Source organism: Xenopus tropicalis, chromosome 1, assembly GCF_000004195.4.
Source record: "Xenopus tropicalis strain Nigerian chromosome 1, UCB_Xtro_10.0, whole genome shotgun sequence".
Taxonomy (NCBI): Eukaryota; Metazoa; Chordata; class Amphibia; order Anura; family Pipidae; genus Xenopus; species Xenopus tropicalis.
In genome coordinates, this window is record NC_030677.2 from 199,891,204 (window position 1) to 199,915,041 (window position 23,838).

Consider the following 23,838-nt stretch of genomic DNA (forward strand, 5'->3'; position numbering starts at 1 on the left):
GAGTCCCACCCGCCCTCCCATTGTTCCCATTTTTGTTAGTTGTCACAACTGTGGCCTGGGTAATGGGATACAGGTTAAGTTGACCCAAGAAGGTGAGTATTTTGGGTATATGGTGAGGCAAGAGTTAAGGGAGGATGGCCCGTTGTCACAGCCTGGCAGCAGGTCCCTGGCAGTGCCGAGTTTAGCAAGTCCCACTTGTTCAATGGCACATGGTTTTTGATGTTTCCTCTCTAAGAGCAATGGGTCTCTGGGAGGTGTTACATATATATAGATATATATATATATATGTATATATATATTGATACCTTGGTTGAAGCAAGCAATCCTGTGCATGGGCGTCCGCAGAAAATTTTCCAAGGGGGGGCAAGTAAGCTAGCATCATCCTGCAACAGATAAATATATATATATTTTTTTTTTTTTTGCAGGATGATACTAGGGGAGGCTAAATATGGCCCATACACAGACTGACCTACAGCTAATGTGACACTTAGTGGATTCACTGCTGACGTAAAAAGTTAACCTCCCAACTACCTCTTGCCGTTCCCACTGACTCCCAGGGATACTGTACAAAAGTGCGGGTGGGGGTGCTTTTTTTTTTTACCCTAAAATGTTTAGTATTAGTAGTAAAAGTATTCATACGCGCACTTCTGTTAGGGGATCTGCAAACATTTGTGTTTGGGATCAGTTAGCTTAAAGGGGTAGTTCGCATTCGAATTCACTTTTATTTTTAATGGTTTTTCAGTTATTTAGCTTTTTGTTCAGCAGCTCTCCATTTGGTATTTCAGCAGCTATCTGGTTGCTAGGGTCTTATTTACCCTAGCAACCAGGTAGTGATTTAAACAAGAGATGGGAATATGAATAGTTAAGGGGCCTACTTGGAAAAATAAGTAATACAAAATTATAATAATAATAAAATTGTAGCCTCGCAGAGCAATATTTTTTGGCCCCCATTTGAAATCTGTATAGAGGCAGAAGAGAAAGGCAAATTATTCAAAAAAATTAATTAGGAAGACCAATTGCAAAGTTGCTAGGAATAGGCCATTTTATAACATACTAAAGGTTAACTTAAAAGTGAACCACCCCTTTAGATGTGTTTATGTTAGTTTTATAGCAAGAAAGGCAGTGGGTACTGACTCCCCATTATATACAGTGAGATGCAGTCCGTATTTACAAACCCAGCACATTATATGCCATGAGGAGCAGTGGGTACTGATGGCAGATATTCAGGCCCTGGCACTATAACACTGGCACTGATACACAACATTGGCCCCACTGTAACTTACTATAAATGAACAAAACAATGACAAAAAAAAAAAAAAAATAGTAAGTGCAAAAAACAACAACACATATATAAACACACAATGAGCTTTTTCAGAGGGAAAGAGTTAACTTACCCTCCATGTGTTAGGGTAGGGGATAGATTATAAATTAAACAATTTAATGTCAGCTAGTGATTCTTTAGAACTGTATAGTACCTGTGGGATGAAAACTGCAGCAAAAGTTGAGAGTTGGTTCTCAGGTAAAGTTACAGCTGCAGATTCATCTTTTCAGTCTTTATTTCTGTTTCCAGTTTGCAAAATCTCCCGATCCCTGTGTGCATCTGTGCTCTGATTGGTCAATTTTACTGTCTGTCAAGGAAGCTGTGCTCTGATTGGTGAATCCACAAGAAGAAAGATCCAATCGGAGCACAGCAAAAACGGGCTTGAGGGGAAAGTGCAGAAACGGAGTAAGGTTTTTGTTTTTTTTGCTACTTTTCCAGGGGGGGGGCAAGTGCCCCCTCTTGCCCCCTTCTGTGGACGCCCATGATCCTGTGTACCCACCATGCTGGAAGGCACGAGAGGCTGGTGGCCGGTACGGTTGTCATGCACTTAGTTTGGTCTATTGCCAGGGTCTTTAGAGCTCGAAGTATTACTGTTTAATATTTGTTAATATACTTGTGTTTTATTGCTTATGTCATGTAATAAAGTTGTGGCCAATATAATTTCCAACGAAGGACAAGCTGTAAGTAGTTATTATTTCCTAGGCCAGTAGTTTGGGGCAAAAGGAGGGGCAGGTATTTGTCCCTGCACAAGTCATGACATTGCCAGGAGTTAGACAACTTGTTATCTACAAGAATCCGCAGATCCTTTTCAGTTAAGGATCCCCCAACACACTACCATTTAGAATATTTATGTTATTTATATTCTACCAAAGTGCTTAATTTTGCACTTTTCAACACTGAACCTCATTTATGTGCATGACAAGAATTGTATTAAAACACAATGCTGTTAAATACCATAATGCAAAACTGATGTTTGGTGGTATGTAATTTTATATCACATTATAAACATTCATTTTCCAAAGCTAGTGTATTATTCTGACAGTATAACCAGTAGAGAACACGCAGGAATCATCATTTGCTGTCTTTATATTTGTGTTTCTAAAATGTGTGTGTGTTTTTTTCTTCAAAAATACTGTTATTATCTTGTCACTATATGACATGAATCTGTTTCCTTCATTGTAGATAAGACAATTTGCCTATATAAAATATAAATATATGTTTGACTACAAAGTCCATTAAAAAGGAACAATTGTAATATGGATTTAGATATGACATGGCCGGCTTAATTATTGTTGTTAATGTTCTGTTCCTAGAAAAACCAAAAAGCAAGTTAAGTAAAATGCATGCTTTTAATCCACAAAAAATGCAGATTTACTTGACTAGAGATGATATGGCTTGGGGTATGGACAAATCAGTGAAAGTCACAGCTAGGCCATTGCAGAAAGCCCATCTCCTATAGTCTCCATTATAATGAAATAATACAAATTTTAAAAACTGATTTCCTTTTCTCTGTAATAATAAAACAGTACCTGTACTTGATCCCAACTAAGATATAATTACCCCTTATTGGGGCAGAACAGCCCTATTGGGTTTATTTAATGGTTAAATTATTCCCTTTTCTCTGTAATAATAAAACAGTACCTGTACTTGATCCCAACTAAGATATAATTACCCCTTATTGGGGGCAGAACAGCCCTATTGGGGTTATTTAATGGTTAAATGATTCCCTTTTCTCTGTAATAATAAAACAGTACCTGTACTTGATCCCAACTAAGATATAATTACCCCTTATTGGGGGCAGAACAGCCCTATTGGGTTTATTTAATGGTTAAATGATTCCCTTTTCTCTGTAATAATAAAACAGTACCTGTACTTGATCCCAACTAAGATATAATTACCCCTTATTGGGGCAGAACGGCCCTATTGGGTTTATTTAATAGTTAAATGATTCCCTTTTCTCTGTAATAATAAAACAGTACCTGTACTTGATCCCAACTAAGATATAATTACCCCTTATTGGGGGCAGAACAGCCCTATTGGGTTTATTTAATGGTTAAATGATTCCCTTTTCTCTGTAATAATAAAACAGTACCTGTACTTGATCCCAACTAAGATATAATTACCCCTTATTGGGGGCAGAACAGCCCTATTGGGTTTATTTAATGGTTAAATGATTCCATTTTCTCTGTAATAATAAAACAGTACCTGTACTTGATCCCAACTAAGATATAATTACCCCTTATTGGGGCAGAACAGCCCTATTGGGTTTATTTCATGTTTAAATGATTTTTTAGGTATTGAGATCCAAATTATGGAAAGACCCCTTATACGAAAAACCCCAGGTCCCAAGCATTCTGGATAACAGGTCCCATACCTATATTTTCACTAACAAATTGTTATAAGGAGAAAAAAATATTTTACAAAATAAAGCAAATCGGAGGGACAGAGCAAATTTTGCTCACATTGATTAAAAATGTTTCTAGTCAAATTTGTGGATAAGAAATATTACTTAGATATATAAGAGATGGATTAAACATGGGTTTTAGTGCAACATCTGCATTGATTCAATGAAGGGCTCGTACCTTGGTGCTGTTAAGAAGCAGAGAGCTTGGTACTATACAGCCTTCTATAGAGATGTGGGACATTTTTTCACCAAGAATGCATTGGCGGTGAGAAAAAACATTAATGGGCACCAATGCATTTTAAATAAAAACCGCTCATTGGGGGGAATTTCTCTTTTATAAAACCACTCCAGATAAGGGATTTGTTTTAAGTGTTTTACATAGATTTTGGAGTCTTTTGGTTTCAAAGATTTGATCTTCTTTCTACTGATCCCTTCTATAATTATATATTGGATCACAAAGGGTGTATTGTTAAGAGAAAATACTACACTATATATAGTTTTTTTGTTTCTATCCCTTAGCCAATGAGATGTGTTTGATTTGCAATAAGTTCAGTTCCATTTTGGTGAATTAGATGCAACTGTGTGAGGCACATTGTATTGCATCAATCGCATGTTTGAGTCCTCTATCATGCTGGAATTCTAGGAAAAAAGGGTGCATTGTGGGGGAAAAAACAGCGTTTGCAACCAGTGGCTCGGGGCAACATGTTGCTCCCCAACCCCTTGGATGTCGCTCTCAAACCAGGTAGTTATTTTTGAATTCCTGACTTGAGGGCAAGTTTTGGTTTAATAAAAACAACAATTACTACCAAATAAAGCCCCCTGTAAGCTGATAGTGTGCATAGAGGCACCTAATAGCCAATCACAGCCCTTATTTGGCTCCACCATGAACTTTTATGGTGCTTGTGTTGCTCCCCAAGTCTTTTTACATTTGACTGTGGCTCACGAGTAAGAAAGGTTGGGGACCCCTGCTATAGGGTATTCCATACAAATGGACATTTTAGGAGCAATCCTGGACTTCATTCCCAGAATTGCTTTTGTTGAATATTGGTAATAATTTAAGAGATATCTCCCATGGCAATTTGTTTGCACTAGACAAGGTGTCTAATTGGTGCAATACGACTATTGTAAACTATTGTAATTCTAAAATATTATTGACTATAAGTTTGATAGATACAAATCATAATGGCTTGGTGCCCAATTAGATGAAAATTCTAGTAAAAATGGCAAGTATTTTGTCAAATAAAGTTTTACACTATTACTCTTTACCATTCAACATTTTTTTTTACTCTCTTAAAGATTTATTTTCCTTTAGCCGAAAAATATGTCTGCCAAAAGATATATAGTAATTATACTAATGTGTGACGCCAACTGGCTTAGCAGCAATTACATCCCCAGACTGTATTGTTTATGTGCTGTTGAATACGTATATTTTTCCCTCATTGCCCATACAATGAAACATGTGGCTTGGTGTTAGATAACCAGAATGACAGTGCAAAAAACAATAAAAAAAAGAAACTTTACATTTTCTCCTGCCATACAGTATATTCCAATTCTATGAATGAGTAAAACTGTCATTGTCACTGCATCACAGGACGGAACATTTTCGGGTGCATTTATGCATAAAAGTACAGTAACTGTAAACGCCCACGCTCTTGCTAATTTCAAATCCCATAATCAGACAAGCAATCATTGAAAAGTTAAGTATATATTTTATGTTTGCTAAATGATCCTTTTTGTTTTGCTGCCACGCTTGATATAAATTTGGAAAATGGAGAAGCTTTAAAAGTGTCTAATTTAATTTTCAGTTTGATCCATTTGACTTGTTACCAGCTTGCTCTAATGTACGGGAGGAAATACAGAATATTAAGGTCTTACATAGTTACACAGGGTTGAAAAAAGACCAGAATCCATCAAGTTCAACCCTTCCAAGTAAACCCAGCACACACAACCTATACTTACCAATCTATACACTCACATACATAAACTATATATACAACCACTAATACTAACTGGAGATATTAGTATCACAATAGCCTTGGATACTATGCTTGTTCAAGAACTCATCCAGGCCCGTAAGGAACCACCTACGCTGCTTCAAATGGAAGCTCCGTTCCTCTAATCTAAAGGGGGGGCCTCTGGTGCATTGATTGTTTTTATGGGAAAAAAGAACATCCCCCAACTGCCTATAATCCCCTCTAATGTACTTGTACAGAGTAATCATGTCCCCTCGCAAGCGCCTCTTTTCCAGAGAAAACAACCCCAACCCTGAGAGTCTAACCTCATAGTTTAACCCTTCCCTCCCCTTAACCAGTTTAGTTGCACGTCTCTGCACTCTCTCCAGCTCATTAATATCCTTCTTAAGGACTGGAGCCCAAAACTGCCCCTCATACTCAAGGTGAGGCCTTACCAGGGACCTATAAAGCGGCAAAATTATGTTTTCATCCCTTGAGTCAATGCCCTTTTTTATACAAGACAGCACTTTATTTGCTTTAGTAGCCACAGAATGACACTGCCTGGAATTAGACAACTTGTTATCTACAAAAACCCCAAGATCCTTCTCCATTAAGGATACCCCCAACACACTACCATTCAGTAGATAGTTTGCATTTATATTATTTCTACCAAAGTGCATAACATTGCTTGATATCCTGATTGTATGGAATAGCAATGCAGAAATATAGAAGGCTACTGGTCTCATAAAGTTGATCAAGAAAAGGACTAACTCTATAATCTCATGCATGCACACACACGAAAATAAAATAATTAACCATTGCGCCATTTGTGTTGTCCAATGTCCAACAGATAAGAGCACACAGTTTTTCAAGGAAACACAAATTACCTTTGCTTGATAAAATCGTGGCTGATTTAATTTTTTTTTTAATTACCGTATTTTTCGGACCATAAGACGCACCGGACCATAAGACGCACCAATTTTTTGGGAAGGGAAATGAAGAAAAAAAGATTCTGAAACAAAGTGTCCTAAAATATTTTATGAGCATTAAAACCCAACCTGTACCAGCAGCACCCAACATATTGCCCCCCACCTGTACCAGCAGCACCCAACATATTGCCCCCCACCTGTACCAGCAGCACCCAACATATTGCCCCCCACCTGTACCAGCAGCACCCAACATATTTCACCCACCTGTACCAGCAGCACCCAACATATTTCACCCAACATATTGCCCCCATCTGTACCAGCATATAGCCTACCGATATACTTTAAAAAAATGTTTTTACTTGCCCATGTGGTCTCCGCAGGGCCCTCCTCTATTTACCGGTGCTTAGCTCTGGCGCATGCACAATGACGCGCATGCGTATGGGCATGCGCGTCATTGTGCATGCGCACAGCGCCATAGCTAAGCGCCGGCAAATAGAGGAGGGCCCTGCAGAGACCACATGGGCAAGTAAAAACATTTTTTTAAAGTATATCGGTAGGCTATATTCGGACCATAAGACGCAGGGACTTTTTCCCCCCACTTCTGGGGGAAAAAAAGTGCGTCTTATGGTCCGAAAAATACGGTAGGTGACTAAAATGGTATAAATACAACTTAACCTCCATTTAAAAAGTGTGTATTCCCATGGGAAACCTTATGGAGCATCAATGGTTGGCCGGGGACAGCCGGGGATAGATTCCACAGGCAAGGACACTTGCCGGGGACAGGGGGTCTAAATAGGGGACTGATGATAACCTTAAATAAAACACATGCACTGTGCTTCTTAATATAGAATACATATAATACCCGTTAATCCTTCAAAGTATCTAAACAAACTAAATTTGGTGGAAGCCTTCTGTATTTGCAGGAAATACTGTATACTTCAGTGAAAGTGGTTCTGTCTTTTTAAACGATATAATTCTCTAGTTATGATTATGTATAACTCTGCAAATGTAGCTACAGTTATCTCGTGGTTATATGACTATGCAAGAAAGATAAAGGTATTCGTACATCCTTTTCCTACATTTGCAGATGATAGGGAGGTATATATCAAATATATGAGCCACTGGTAATGTCAGACTATGATATGCAGCTACAAGGGCTACAGCTCTTCCCCGCAGGCCTGTTGAGCACAATGTTCAGGTATTGCTGTTCTTACTGACAGAAATCACAGGAGGTCATTTAGACTCTGTTAGATATGGTTCTTTCCAAACCATTTGACATAAATCAAGAATTAACTGTACAGTACAGGATATTGGTGCTGACAGGCTGATTTATATTTTTCTGATATGTCTCCTTAAACATCTCTTAAACGTCTCTTATTTCCCTCCTCCTATTTTCTGCTAGTTTTGACATCTAAGAACCACTACATTCTACTCAAAAATACAGTATGTCCATCCTCAGGCCTACTAAGATGTATATATACAGTATATACTGGAGGCCCACGGGCCAAATGTGGTCCCCTGCCTGCCCAATAGAGATGTAGCGAACTGTTCGCCGGTGAACTAATTCGCGCGAACATCGGGTGTTCGCAAGTCCGCAAATTCGTGAACTTTTGGCGATGTTCGCCATTTTGGGTTCGCCGCATTTTTTTGCCTCGGTTTTTTCCGCCGCGTTTTTTCGCTTCGGTTTTTCGCCTTTGCGTATACATAGGAATAGCCTGTGTTTTTTTTTGCGTTTTTTTTACAAAGTATTTTTCAGAGAAATGTTTGCCCTTGATCCCCCTCCTGCATGCCACTGTCCAGGTCGTGGCACCCTTTAAACAACTTTAAAACCAGTTTTCTGGCCAGAAATGGCTTTTCTAGGTTTTAAAGTTCGCCTTTCCCATTGAAGGCTATGGCGTTCGCAAAGTTCGCGAATATTCGCAAGTTTTGCCGAAAGTCCGCGAACGGGTTCGTGAACATTTTTGGCGATGTTCGCTACATCCCTACTGCCCAAGAGCTCTATAGATTTATGTGTATAGCAATCATTTTAATATTATCTGGTCTTTTGACATGTGGTATGGCATATACTGTAATTTGAAAAAAATACAACAATAAATATACAATAAGTATATTAGTAGATTTTTTTTTCTTTTGCAGTTGATACCTCCCCAAATATAAGATGTGGTCCTAGTTCACCAGACCCTCAGTAAGGGGAGCAGAAACCTGTATATATCAACATCTAAATGGCAGTGCTTGTGGAGCATAAAATGCACAAAACAATGGAGATTTTGTGTCAGTAAAGATTCTAGGGGGTTATTTAAAGAAAAGACACTCATTTTTGTCCAGGACCCAATGCAACCAATCAGCAGGCAGCACTTACTGGTCACCTGTTTATAAGCAAACAGCTTATTGGTTACTATGGGTTACTGCCCCAGGGCAAACTAGTGCTTTAATTACATTTGGGAGTTTGTTTTTAATACATTTTTCTAGTGACCTATGTGGTTTTTTAAGTACCTAACTCCATTTAGGTGTTGATATGTAATACATGATCATATAATCTGCCCATTTAGTGCATAATTTTGGACACCAATCATTTATAGCGTGCCTTTGCCTTTTCACCCCCAGGAAAGATATCTGTGCTTCAAAGAACAGTCCTTGTGAAACGCTGGGTCTTTCTCACCTCTCCGGCATGTGTCAGCCTTCCAAGAGCTGTAACATTAACGAGGATACCGGCCTCCCTCTTGCATTTACTATTGCACACGAACTTGGACACAGGTAGGAAATAGGGATGTGACATCTGGATATTGTGGAAATAATTTTGTAGGTTGGAAAGGGAAATTCATATGTTTGATTTGATCCAAAGGGCCTGTATCTAGGAATATGCTCAACTGCAGCTCCTAAACTAATTGTGGTACCAATGTTTTTCTATAAATAATATTACCAAGCAGACATAAAGGTGGGTATGACTATGAAGATTTTCATTCATCCAGGTCATGGTATATCTAGTATAAATAAATCTAAAGCAACTGGACTTGTTAAGTAATCATTGAAGACGTTTCACTGGGGGGTATGGTTGGTCCCCATATTTATTATGATCTCCTGGTCAATCTTGGGGGTTTTTTTCACCCCTTTTTTTTACAGTCACACATCCTATCCAGCAGTAAAATGGCCCTTTATGCAATTGAAGCCAGCATTCAAACTATTACATGCCCTTTTATTTTAGAAGAGCTCATTCATGTGAAGAACGGCTTAAAAAGGAATATTACATTTATGGGTTATTTATCAATTTTCGAGTTTGTGAATTTGAGTTTGTTTTTCTAAATCGAATAAACTGGCACGTGGAATGCTCGATTATTTATTAAGGAAAACTCGTTTGAATAAAAAACTTGAATTTCTCACATTTTTCGAGTTTACAAACTCAAGTTTGAAAATATGGCTTGACTTTGCCTAGGACAACTCCTATTGACTTCTATAGAAACTCACAAGTAGTTTTGAGCGAATCCGTTTGAACCTGTGAACAGACTTCACAGACAATTTTTTTTACATTTTCATCGTTTCCCGAATCTTTTGAAAGATTCGCGAAACAGTGGAAAATTCAACAGTGGAATATTGCGCATCAAAAAAATTGTTGCAGTCGTAAAAAGAAATTGTCACCTGTTTCGTGAAAAAATCTGCCAATGGCGAAACAAGGAAATTTGCCGCAAATCCATGCCTGCCCATTAATACTCACAAACTTTTAGATGGCGAATGTTTACGTTTGAGTTTTTGGGGTTTTTGCACTTAATAAATACCAGACATTCAAGTTTTTGAAACACAATTTGAATTAAAAAATCACATATTTTTAAATATTTGGTACATATTTGCTGACCCCTTTCCAATATGCCAATATTATAAATTCTGGTATTTACATAAACATAAAATATATATATATAAGGACAGAGAGCCGCACACACAAGGACTTAATAATTAGTGACAAAAGTTTTAATTAAAAAAATCCAACATTTCGAGGACCGACTGTGCTCTTCTTCAGGGAGAACCTGGTTTATATTCCCCATTTTTGCCAGCACCCAGGGCATTTGAGCCTTAATAGGGTGTGCTCCACTCTTCCTTATATATATATATATATATAGTAAGCACAAATAAAACGTTTTGGCTTAGACCTGTAGCTCAAGGAAGGTTTGGCTTGTCAGAATGTAAGACCTTTACATTTCTATGGCCATCGGGAATCAGGGGTGAAAGTTCCAACCTGAGATATATGTATATAATATGTGCCGTCCCCAGTGACTCAAAGTATAAATCCTATAAAACGGAAGATGAATGTGAAAACGTGATAATGAGGAAGATAAATGAAGGCATTTAAACTGTAGAAATGTTGAGACTAAAAAAAGCAGACAGGTCTGACATATGGATATTTAGATATATATATAAAGTCCATTGTTGAAACCCTCGTGGGCATGATGTGTTATGAATTATAACTGCAAAGATAAAAAAACAGCATTAGGGTGTCATTTGGAACCATGTATTTCCAAGCATGTCCATCAATCTTCTGTGTTGCTTGAAATCCATACTGAAAACATACATTTAAGCGTGTCTATCCATTCTGCTGCAGAGTAGAAAGAACAGAGTGTAATTCGGCCATTTAGGTAGTGTATTGTCATAAACCACTTATTGAGTTTACATTTTACTGAAAGGGAAACTATACCCCCAAACAATGTGGGTCTCTATAAAAATATATTGCATAAACAGCTCATATGTAAAACCCTGCTTCATCTAAATAAACCATTTTCTTAAAAATATACTTATTTATAAGGGCCGCCCCCCGGGATCATAGGATTCACAGTGCACACAAACAAGCCACACATACATGCTAGGCACCATCAGCCAATGAATGGCCAGAGTTCTGCCTTTTACTCCCACACTACTTCCTGTTACAGTTAGAGCTGCATCACTTCCTGTCAGCTGATCTCTGAGGGAGCACACAGCCCATCACTAAATGGCGGCTCAAGGGAAAGGATGTAAAAGGCCAATACTGATATATATATTCCAGTTTGGCAAGATTTTTTAATAGGCCACTTAACATAAAATAAACTGTCTGTTGGTTAAGTATTCATTCTGGGGTATAGTTTTCCTTTAATAAATAACTCAGACCCAAAACATGCTGCGGCACAGAGCTATAACCAAAACTAAAACTGCAGAGCTTAATTTTTTTGAACCTGGTTAACACAGGGCAGAAAATGTTTGTTCTGTGAGAGGAGTACGTACATGCAATCTGAGCAATCTGACAGTCAGTAGGAAGGAACCCCTACCTGTAGTTGGGTAAGAATGGGAGTCTCCAGTTATCAGCTCCGCCCCCCCTCCTCAGGGTTTTTCAAGGAAATGGTTAACATTCAGGAAGTACGTTTGCCTTATTGAGGCAATTTGCAATTGGTCTTCGTTTTTTGTTATTCATAGTTTTTTCAAATTATTTTTACGTTTTTTGTTCTGCATCTCTCCAGTTTGGAATCTCAGCAGCTATCTGGTTGCAAGGGGCTTGAATGTGTTTGTGCAGGAATAATATAATTGACAGGCATTTGTAACTTAAATTGATTTTATACTAAATGACATTTTGCTAAAGTTATTCTTCTGATAGCACCAAAATAGTTAATGATGTTTCCCAGTGGTACCTGAGTAGTGATGTAGCGAACATCGCCGAAAATGTTCGCGAACCCGTTCGCGGACTTTCGCCAAAACTCGCGAATATCCGCGAACTTTGCGAACCCCATAGACTTCAATGGGAAGGCGAACTTTAAAACCTAGAAAAGCCATTTCTGCCCAGAAAACTGATTTTAAAGTTGTTTAAAGGGTGCCACGACCTGGACAGTGACATGCAGGAGGGGGATCAAGGGCAAAAATGTCTCTGAAAAATACTTGTAAAAAAAACGCCAAAAAAAAAGCCAAAAAATAACGCAAAAAAAAACGCGAGCTATTCCTATGTATATGCATAGGCGATAAAACGAAGCGAAAAAACGCGGCGGAAAAACCAAGGCAAAAAAACGCGGCGCAAAAAAAAAATGCGGCGAACCCAAAGTGGCGAACATCGGCAAAAGTCTGCGAATTTGCGCGAACGCGAACACCCGATGTTCGCGCGAATTAGTTCGCCGGCGAACAGTTCGCTACATCTCTATACCTGAGCAAGATGCACTGGTACAAAATAACCATAATAATAACCATAATAATCTACAAACCATTTGCCTTGACTAAAGATAAAAAATAAATAAATAAAATGATCCTGTCACCACTTGCTAAAATAACTTCCGAGTCTCCAAGATTTTTTTTCACTTAATAGGAATTATCAAATGAAATGCTGCTAATCTAATAAAAGGCCGTATTACTGCTTGGAGATTGAAATTGGTGCCTCGTTTAACTTAATGTGCGGTAAAAGCAATTCTGAGAGAGATTATATCTCAGAGGAAGTTCAATCAAGTTAACCTTCTATCTTCATGGTCTGAGGACGGAGATTCTATGTAAAAGTTCTTCATATAATCTACTAAATTTTGCTGTGACCTGTCATTTGTTCTCAGTTTTGGAATACAGCACGACGGCCAAGGGAACGACTGCGAGATCGCTGGTAGAAACCCGTATATCATGTCGAGACAGCTACAGTACAATACTTCCCCCCTAACATGGTCTCCTTGCAGCAAGGAATACATCACCCGCTTTCTAGAGTAAGTGACCAGGGCATTTTTATTGCCTGTTGCCTATATAGTAGATAATGTACGCCCTATTGTAATTTATATACATATAAGAAGTCACCAAGGAGGTGTAATATAGAAACAGTAGACCTGTCAGTCACTGAAAGCCTGCAGAGATAGGACCTGTTGGGAACCCACAACCTCCACTCCTACCTGATATGGATGCAGGGGTGTGGGTTTTGAGGGGGGGCTTTTAATGGGTGTTGGTGGGGCCGTTGATATCCATGATTATGTCCATGCCTCCATTCCCTTTTCTTTCTTTACCACTTCTCAATTCCCCTTCATTTTGCATTACTTACAGCAGCATTATTCTACTACTATACAAAATGGCCGGTTCTTTCTATAGTAAGAAGTTTGGCCAAGTCAGAAGCCTCTCTCCATGGTCTTTCATTCTTGTCATTATTTGACTGGGGGTCTCTTCCTTCTTCTACCTTTCTATAATGTCTCCAGACAATCTCTTACATCACACACACCCAACTGTAGGTCTTCTAGATTGTGGTTCTTGACTTGTTTCTTTCAGTATTCTTTTGGACTCTCTGTGCTTTTCTTATTGGCATTCAGCAACCACCATACCAAAGGCCAGAAAATATAGGGTGGTTCTCTGTATAAATAATATAGACAACGTTAAAAAAATTATATCTCTGGAATAATACATTCTTTTTAAATACATAAGCTAAAAATGGTTATTGTAAACCTTAATATTTAATCTCAGCTAAAATTGCCTATAGTTACTCTTCATTTCTATATCTATATTTATCCATTTTCTTTGGTTTATAGTCGTGGTTGGGGATTTTGTCTTGATGATGTGCCAGCAAAGAAAGACCTAAAGCCACCGATCATTGCACCAGGAGTATTATATGATGTCAATCACCAGTGCCAGCTGCAGTATGGGCCTAATGCAACCTTTTGTGAGGAGGTCGATGTAAGTTTTTAAATTTGCCACTTTTATACACTGTCGATGGATATTCCCACTCAACAAATGTACTGCCCCTTATTTCAATGTTGTCAATGTATTTTTGGGACATTTGGTGGTCAAAGTATTTAAAGATTTAGCTATTGGGGGGTGGGGATATGTGACAAAAGGACCAAATCCCTTAAACACAAAGACACACCACCTATATAACACTACAAAGTAACTGTAAAATGTTCCATTAGTAATCAAGTGAAACTTTAGAAACATTATCTAGTATAAATACCAAATCATTTAAGACGTTTCACTACTCATCCGAGCAGCTTCTTCAGTTCTGAAGAAGAAGCTGCTCGGATGAGTAATGAAACGTCTTCAATGATTTCTTTACAAGTCCAGTTGCTTTAGATTTATTTATACTAGATATACCATGACCTGGATGAATGAAAATCTTCATAGTCATTTAGCAACATTAGTAATTTAGCACTCAGTCAACAATTACCGTTAATTAGTATAATGATCTAATGATGTTATAACAATGGATGAAATATACGACTGTACATAGTCCCTACATTTGCAAAGGAGACCAAATTAAATTGTTTTTTACATTAGAAAGGTAGGGACCTCAAGCAAAATAAAAACTATACAGGTATATATGTACTGTATATACGATGTTGTGGGTACATACTATGAAATAACTAAAGCCATAGGGGCCGATTCACTATGGATGCATCACTCTAGGACAATCACATACTTGATTCTCTTCTTCACAAGCCAACAAATATCCGACTGAAAACTCCATCTTGTCTTCACAAACGCTCATGAACCGCAATGTTTTTTTTAGTAACGCCCACTCCTAGTAGGTGTTAATATTAGCACAAATGATCTCAATATTTCATGCTTAAAATATGTCTGTGAATTATGCGTTAATATTGTTTCTATTAGATAATTATCGCAATGCGATGGACATAACGATTTGTGATCATTGAGATTTTTGTGCATGCGATATGAGTAGTAACACATGCAAAATGATTTTGGTGAATCGTTACTTAATTAACGATCGCTTTTTGACGCATAAAACTATGCGTTGTGTTAAAGAATAAGTGAACCTTTTTTATTTCCATCAGTAAAATTACTCTAAACAGCCTCCAGAATTACCTACCTTTGTCCCAGCATTCTGTCTGACCTGGTTCCTTAGTCAGAAGTTGATCATTTTTCTTTGCTTCCTTGTGCAGAGTGAGGCCCCGCCCCCACTTCCTGTTCAGGTCTCTCAACAAAATAAAAAAACCCTGCTACAGACTCCTGCTGCCTCCAGTTATGCCCAGAAGGCTCTCTAGGTTGACTACAGGTAATTGAATTGAAGAGAGAACTGAACAGGAAGTGGGGGCGGGGCTTAACTCTGCACAAGGAAGCAAAGAAAAACAATCAACTTCTGACTGAGGAACCAGGTCAGAGAGAATGCTGGGACAAAGGTAGGTAATTCTGGAGGCTGTTTATAGTAAGGTTTACTTACCTTCTTTAACGACCTTTTGAGAATCAGCTCCATAATATCAAACAAATATGGATGAAAAGAAGATATAAGTATATATTCAAAATGACAAGCATATAATTTCTTTTAGTCGGGATTAAGGGGCCTAATTTAGTAAATGCAAATGTAAAAGAAAGGGAAAATCATATAGACACAAAAGTATTTTTTATTGTTATATGTTTTATGTATCGGTAAGGGAACAAAACGGTTAACTTCCCTTATTGGCTCAGAAAGTTCTGGTTCTTTTACCTATGCCCTTTGGAAGGGAAGTTTCCCTTGAAGCCCAGGTATAGCATGACAATTTCCTGCCTGTAGGGAGCAATGGGAGGGAGCACATGGCTCTTCTTTTTTGGGCTCCAACTGTGATTATGACCAGTGGTGAGTGCTGGGGAGCCTGGGAGTAGAAGGCCCCAGTATCAAGTTAATGAAAGTAAGAGCTGCATGGACCCCAAGAATAAGGATCAGTTAGCAATAGCATAGTTTATATCATAGTTCATTCCAGAGGTGTAAGAGAGTAAGGGCTAGTAAGCAAGGGTAGTTCTGTGCTTCACTGAGGAAAAGTAGTGGGGTTAGTATTCCCCAGGTAATCTGTCATATCTGCAAACACAGTAGGAACTCAAGTGTGGTAGGGCTTAGGGAAGTGTGTATTTATCCTCTGGTGAGACTACTAGTAAATGTACTTTATCTATTTCTTCATCTGTTACGATACCAAGTACCACATTTGTGTTGAAAAAACACTGTGTTCACGGTTAAGAACCACTGGAGGCCATTATTTTCTCTTAAACAGTTACAGTAGATTCAATCACCCTATACTTTCTACAAGGGCCCATCTAAGGGAGAAGGTTGCAGTGTAACAGTGCTCTGATGTTCAGCAAAGATGTTCAGTAAAGAAAAAATGTAATTTAACCCCCACCCGGTATATATCTTTACACCATTAACGTCACATATGACCAAGATGAGAGAAGTTCAGAGACAAATGACATTAAGATTGGCAAGGCTGCTGATCTATTGTGAGCATGTATTGGCTGTTGGCCTACTTCAAGGTGAACTGCATTGAAGAACAAAGGCTCTTTTAACCTTATATAAGTAAAAAGCAAATGTAAAATTTGGCATGTTCTCGGTTTTTTTAATAACTAAAGTCTGTGTTCTTAATCCAACATTGTCAGAAATAATCATTATGATAAACTGCTATTCCTCCCTTTCATTTCAGCATCTTTACATATACAAATATGTAAAACCCAGTCACAAAACAGCATTCATATTTCATGGCAATACTATTCAGGGAGATCTCATTTCCATTCAGGAAGATCTATTGCATAATTGAAAAATAAATGAAATAAAATGCTGAGCGTTCATCCATCCGTCTCCCTGCAGGTGCCTGGCTCGGTAATTGCATTATTATCACAGCACACAATGAACTTCTTGATAGAGTTGAGTAAGAAGTTTTAAGCAGATGATCTAGACAACAGCCCATGGCAAATGGAACAATTTAGGGGTCATTTAAGAAGCCAGTCATTCAAGTCAATAAGGATGCAAGGATACAAAATGATGTGCCGTAATATTCATTTAATAAGCACCCGTGTCTGAGGTTTTCTTGCAAATTCTCTATTTCGTCTGCCTAAGTATGCCGAACAATCTGTGCTTATTTGGATCCCTGTAGTTTCTATATTCACTTTTTGTCAAATAACAAATAACTGCCATCCACTATTATAAATAAATTGATCTCTTTTTATGACTTGTGAAAAAAGATAAAATGAGTTTGGTAAATTTAAAGTACAAAGAAACCCTACCCCTATCTCTAATGAAACCACATAGGAATTCCCTCCTCCTACCCAACCAGATGGATTGCTACCCTAGAGCAGGGATCCCCAACCAGTGGCTCAGGGGCAACATGTTGCTCCCCAACCCCTTGGATGTTGCTCTCAGTGCCCCCAAACCAGGGAGTTATTTTTGAATTCCTGACTTGGGGGCAAGTTTTGGTTGAATAAAAACAAGATTTCCTACCAAATAAAGCCCCCTGTAAGCTGATAGTGTGCATAGAGGCACCTAGTAGCCAATCACAGCCCTTATTTGGCTCCTCCATGGTGCTTGTGTTGCTCTCCAAGTCTTTTTACATTTGACTGTGGCTCCCGAGTAAGAAAGGTTGGGGGTCCCTGGTCTAGAATAATGATTCCCAACCTTTTTTACTTGTGAGCCACACATATAAAGTGTTGGGGAGTCACATAGTCTTCGGAGATGCCAAATAAGGTCTGCGATTGGCAATTTGGTAGCCCCATGTGGCCTGCAGGAGGTTCTGCTTGGAGTAAAACTGAGTCTCTGGGCTTCTAAAACTTGCCTCCAAGCCAGAAATGTACAAATGACACCTACTTTGAGGCCACTGGGAACAACACCCAAGGGGTTGGTGAGTAACATGTTGCACCTGAGCCACTGGTTGGGGATCACTGCCCTAGAATAAGCCCCTTCCCCGGTACTGTATCTGTAATTGTAAAGCAGGGCAAAAGGGTTTGTGGGCGCCATGTTTGAGCATATCACATCTTGTACCCAAACTCCCTGGTGGAGATTGCTGAGCAGAAGCATGTATAATGGAACCCTACATTGTTCTTACATACAGCCTGCATGCTCCTGGTTGGAGGTCACCGCCACCAAGCCTGGGCTTTTATGACAGCCAGCTACCCTGTTGCGCTGCTCTGCATTTACAGGCAAGGTATGAAGGAATGTTACAGACTTCAGGGGAGTAGTTTATGTGGTTAGGGAGGAGGAAGGGGGACCTGTGGAGGTGGGCACTGTTTCAGAATTGGTGGGTGCGTTTTCTAAAGTTATTTTTTATAAGAATATTCAGGTTACTTTGGATCCTCAAAATATCAGTTTATTTTTCCAGCTCTAATACAGCATATATCCATTATTTTATCCCATATCAGCCAATGTAAGTTTTATGGGTAGATTTACTAAAACTCTAACATTTCTCATTTTTTTTCTTTTTAAAAATTGTAATGAACATATTTCCACGAATGTCTCCCATTTACTAAAAAGTCTGAACTGAAAAAGTACACGTGGGAAAAAAGCCACAGAAAGGTCGCAAAACTGCAACATTTTCAAATTGTCTCTCCGAAACCTCTACTTTTTCAAAATGGTGCACAAAAAACAATACCTGAGTGGCTGTCCTAAATTATTTTCAAGGAATTAGAAAAAGGAGATAAAACTTATTCATCTGCCATTTTAATTGAATTCATGAATTAATTTTTTAAAATGAAAAACATGAGCTTGTAAGCACTATTCATTGTTGTGCTATTAAATGATGATTTTCATTTTCAGAATGTGTGCCAGACCCTCTGGTGTTCCGTGAAGAATTCCTGTCGCTCCAAACTTGATTCTGCCGCTGACGGAACCAGATGTGGCGAGAGTAAGGTGAGTTATGCTACTGGTTTGTGTGCTAATTGGGATTCCATGCTATCCTTGGTCTGCCATCCAATATCCAAAAACACGTTTTGTATTCTCTTTCAACCCAGTAATACAGGCTTTATTTCCAGTTATACAGGCTTCATTTCCAGTTATAGAGGCTTCATTTCCAGTTATAGAAGCTTTGTTTCCAGTTATAGAGGCTTTGTTTCCAGTTATAGAGGCTTTATTTCCAGTTATAGAAGCTTTGTTTCCAGTTATAGAGGCTTCATTTCCAGTTATAGAGGCTTCATTTCCAGTTATAGAAGCTTTGTTTCCAGTTATAGAGGCTTCATTTCCAGTTATAGAAGCTTTGTTTCCAGTTATAGAGGCTTCATTTCCAGTTATAGAAGCTTTGTTTCCAGTTATAGAGGCTTTATTTCCAGTTATACAGGCTTCATTTCCAGTTATAGAGGCTTTATTTCCAGTTATAGAGGCTTTGTTTCCAGTTATAGAGGCTTTGTTTCCAGTTATAGAGGCTCTGTTTCCAGTTATAGAGGCTTTGTTTCCAGTTATAGAGGTTTTGTTTCCAGTTATAGAGGCTTTGTTTCCAGTTATAGAGGTTTTGTTTCCAGTTATAGAGGCTTTGTTTCCAGTTATAGAGGCTCTGTTTCCAGTTATAGAGGTTTTGTTTCCAGTTATAGAGGTTTTGTTTCCAGTTATAGAGGCTTTGTTTCCAGTTATAGAGGCTTTGTTTCCAGTTATAGAGGTTTTTTGGTTTTCCAGTTATAGAGGCTTTGTTTCCAGTTATAGAGGCTTTGTTTCCAGTTATAGAGGCTTTGTTTCCAGTTTATAGAGGTTTTGTTTCCAGTTATAGAGGCTTTGTTCCAGTTATAGAGGCTTTGTTTCCAGTTATAGAGGTTTGTTTCCAGTTATAGAGGCTTTGTTTCCAGTTATAGAGGTTTTGTTTCCAGTTATAGAGGCTTTGTTCCAGTTATAGAGGCTTTGTTTCCAGTTATAGAGGTTTTGTTTCCAGTTATAGAGGCTTTGTTTCCAGTTATAGAGGTTTTGTTTCCAGTTATAGAGGTTTTGTTTCCAGTTATAGAGGCTTTGTTTCCAGTTATAGAGGTTTTGTTTCCAGTTATAGAGGCTTTGTTTCCAGTTATAGAGGCTTTGTTTCCAGTTATAGAGGTTTGCTTTCCAGTTATAGAGGCTTTGTTTCCAGTTATAGAGGTTTGTTTCCAGTTATAGAGGCTTTGTTTCCAGTTATAGAGGCTTTGTTTCCAGTTATAGAGGTTTTGTTCCAGTTATAGAGGCTTTGTTTCCAGTTATAGAGGTTTTGTTTCCAGTTATAGAGGCTTTGTTTCCAGTTATAGAGGTTTTGTTTCCAGTTATAGAGGCTTTGTTTCCAGTTATAGAGGTTTTGTTTCCAGTTATAGAGGTTTTGTTTCCAGTTATAGAGGCTTTGTTTCCAGTTATAGAGGCTTTGTTTCCAGTTATAGAGGCTTTGTTTCCAGTTATAGAGGCTTTGTTTCCAGTTATAGAGGTTTTGTTTCCAGTTATAGAGGTTTTGTTTCCAGTTATAGAGGCTTTGTTTCCAGTTATAGAGGTTTTGTTTCCAGTTATAGAGGCTTTGTTTCCAGTTATAGAGGCTTTGTTTCCAGTTATAGAGGTTTTGCTTCCAGTTATAGAGGCTTTGTTTCCAGTTATAGAGGCTTTGTTTCCAGTTATAGAGGTTTTGTTTCCAGTTATAGAGGCTTTGTTTCCAGTTATAGAGGTTTTGTTTCCAGTTATAGAGGTTTTGTTTATACAGGGGTCCAACTGCAGAATAGCATCTATTTATGGAATGTAGCTTTTATGGACCAGTTTCCTTGCCTTTCTCACCTCTTCAGACATTGTTCTATTTGTATCATTAATATGTTTGTCCATAGAATGACTAAAGGCTTCAGAAAGGAAGGTCATACACTGAGTGAAAATGTTAAAAAGAACAGATACTGCAGCATTCATCTATTCTGCAACTATACCGACACTTTTAAATAATAACGTTGCTTAGCAATGTATCTGGGTTAACACTTCTAACTGTCACCACACCAACAATCATCTTGGCTCTTCACTTACATGACCATGTTACATTTAAATGCTAATCCAAAAGGGGTAACAATATTATCCGGTGATGCTACTATATTACTAAATTTGCCTTAGGAAAGGATAAATGTCCTACCTGGACTTTATAGGTCCCTGGTAAGGCCTCACCGTGAGTATGGGGGGCAGTTTTGGGCTCCAGTCCTTAAGAAGGATATTAATGAGCTGGAGAGAGTGCAGAGACTGCAACTAAACTGGTAAAGGGGATGGAAGGGTTAAACTATGAGGTGAGACTGTCAGGGTTGGGGTTGTTTTCTCTTTTTCTATATGTGAAGATGTTGCTTTCTTTCCTACACATATATGATCATAATGTGTAACTACCGTAAGCTTTTTAATATTTACTTTTCAAATTAAAGCTCTCCATAAACTGCTCAGCTGTATATTCCATACTTCATCTATATATTTAATGTGCTTTATCATTTCTATATTAACTTTGCATTAAGTCGATGTAAATATGTTTCAAATGAACATCAGACTGGGCGATTAAACTAAATTCAATGACGTCTGTGCTATGAATATGTAACTTCATGCTTTCCGCTCCCTGATGTTTTCCAAGCATTCATATTTAACAGTTGCTAAAAGCCGGCACGTCAGTAGCGCTACTCACCCCACAATACAAACTCCTCTGATCCTCTTAAGGCTACTTTTTAAAGTGTCAACAAGTAATGGCGGTGTTGATCAGATGGTTCTTCCCTGCAATGCATCCATCAGAAGAAGACAAGATGTGTAATTCTATTCTGATTTGCATGTTAAAGTGAATACGTCCTTTCTAAAAATGACATTGGGTTGCATGGATGACCTAGAGAAGGATGTCAATCAAACTTTTTAAAAGACATTGTAGGAGAAGGAAAGGTACAATCACTGGGGTGGGGGGGTGCCAAAATGTTAGGCCCCCCAGTGATTGTAATCGCTTACCTTATGCCCCGCGCTGGGGCTCCTGTTAGGAGAAAGCCGCACAAGCCCGGGGTAGCTGGGAGAGAGCGATCCTTGTCTATCTTCAGGATCCCAGAAGAAGGAAGAGAATCGATCTCACAGCTACCCCAGGCTGGTGCGGTTTTCTTCTAACAAGAGCCCCAGCCCAAAGTATACAGTACTTACTGGGGGTGACTAATGTTCAGGGTCGGACTGGGCCGTCGGGACACCAGGTGGAACCCGGTGGCCCAGACCCGATCCTTGTTGCCGCTTCCCCTGGCTGCCGATGTCGTCCCCTGACGCGTTTAACTTTCGTGAGATCATGGGAGGACATCGGGCAGGTGGCAGGGGCCCTTACAGGGGGTTAGGGAGGCGCAGCAGGGGCCCCTGCGAGGGGTGCGGGTGGGGCGGCCGGTGGGGGCACCTTGTGATTGTCTGACCCTAGTAAAGTTTTGGCACCACCAGGGATTTTACCTTTCCCTCTCCTTTGAGTGATACTGACATGGAGTGTATATATACAGTATTTTGTATATAATATTTATATACAGGTATGGGACCTGTTTTCCAGAATGCTCGGGGCCTGGGGTTTTCCTGAAGTCTTTCCATAATTTGGAACTCCATACCTTATGTCCATAAAAAAAGAATTTAAACATTAAATAAACCCAATAGGACTGTTCTGCCCCCAATAAGGGGTAATTATATCTTAGTTGGGATCAAGTACAGGTACTGTTTTATTATTACAGAGAAAAGGGAATCATTTAACCATTAAATAAACCCAATAGGGCTGTTCTGCCCCAATAAGGGGTAATTATATCTTAGTTGGGATCAAATACAGGTAATGTTTTATTATTACAGAGAAAAGGGAATCATTTAACCATTAAATAAACCCAATAGGATTGTTCTGCCCCCAATAAGGGGTAATTATATCTTAGTTGGGATCAAGTACAGATACTGTTTTATTATTACAGAGAAAAGGGAATCATTTAACCATTAAATAAACCCAATAGGGCTGTTCTGCCCCCAATAAGGGGTAATTATATCTTAGTTGGGATCAAGTACAGGTACTGTTTTATTATTACAGAGAAAAGGGAATCATTTAACCATGAAATAAACCCAATAGGGCTGTTCTGCCCCCAATAAGGGGTAATTATATCTTAGTTGGGATCAAGTACAGGTACTGTTTTATTATTACAGAGAAAAGGGAATCATTTAACCATTAAATAAACCCAATAGGGCTGTTCTGCCCCCAATAAGGGGTAATTATATCTTAGTTGGGATCAAGTACAGGTACTGTTTTATTATTACAGAGAAAAGGGAATCATTTTTAAAAATTAGAATAATTTGCTTATAATGGAAAACGGCTTTCTTGTAATTCCGAACCTTCTGGATAATGAGTTTATGGATAATGGATCCCATACCTGTTTAATATATACATTATTACTGTAGCTGTCTCATTTCAAATGTAACCAGACTTTTAAGGCAGTTGTAGAGCATAATGAAAGTGATCCATTCATTTTGTCGACCCCCAACGGCATTTTCTCTTTCCACATAAACATATAACTTGAACTTTGCTCCAAAGCCAAAAAGGGGTCACAGTCTTGTTTCATTATTACATTAGTGTCCTTGGTTACCCTTCTGGGCTATGTGTGTCTGTCTGA

General features: G+C 38.6%; 1 protein-coding gene across 2 annotated transcripts in view; it reads left to right on the forward strand.

Moving 5' to 3' along the window:
* The window catches only part of adamts12 (ADAM metallopeptidase with thrombospondin type 1 motif 12), a 340,375-nt gene that overhangs the window by 189,673 nt on the left and 126,864 nt on the right, over positions 1-23,838 (forward strand). For both annotated transcript variants that reach the window (XM_031894766.1, XM_018090830.2), the window contains exons 7-10: positions 9,211-9,360; positions 13,146-13,289; positions 14,094-14,238; positions 19,064-19,156. In XM_031894766.1, coding sequence (XP_031750626.1) covers positions 9,211-9,360; positions 13,146-13,289; positions 14,094-14,238; positions 19,064-19,156 — 532 coding nt within the window. The remainder of the gene's footprint in view (positions 1-9,210; positions 9,361-13,145; positions 13,290-14,093; positions 14,239-19,063; positions 19,157-23,838) is intronic.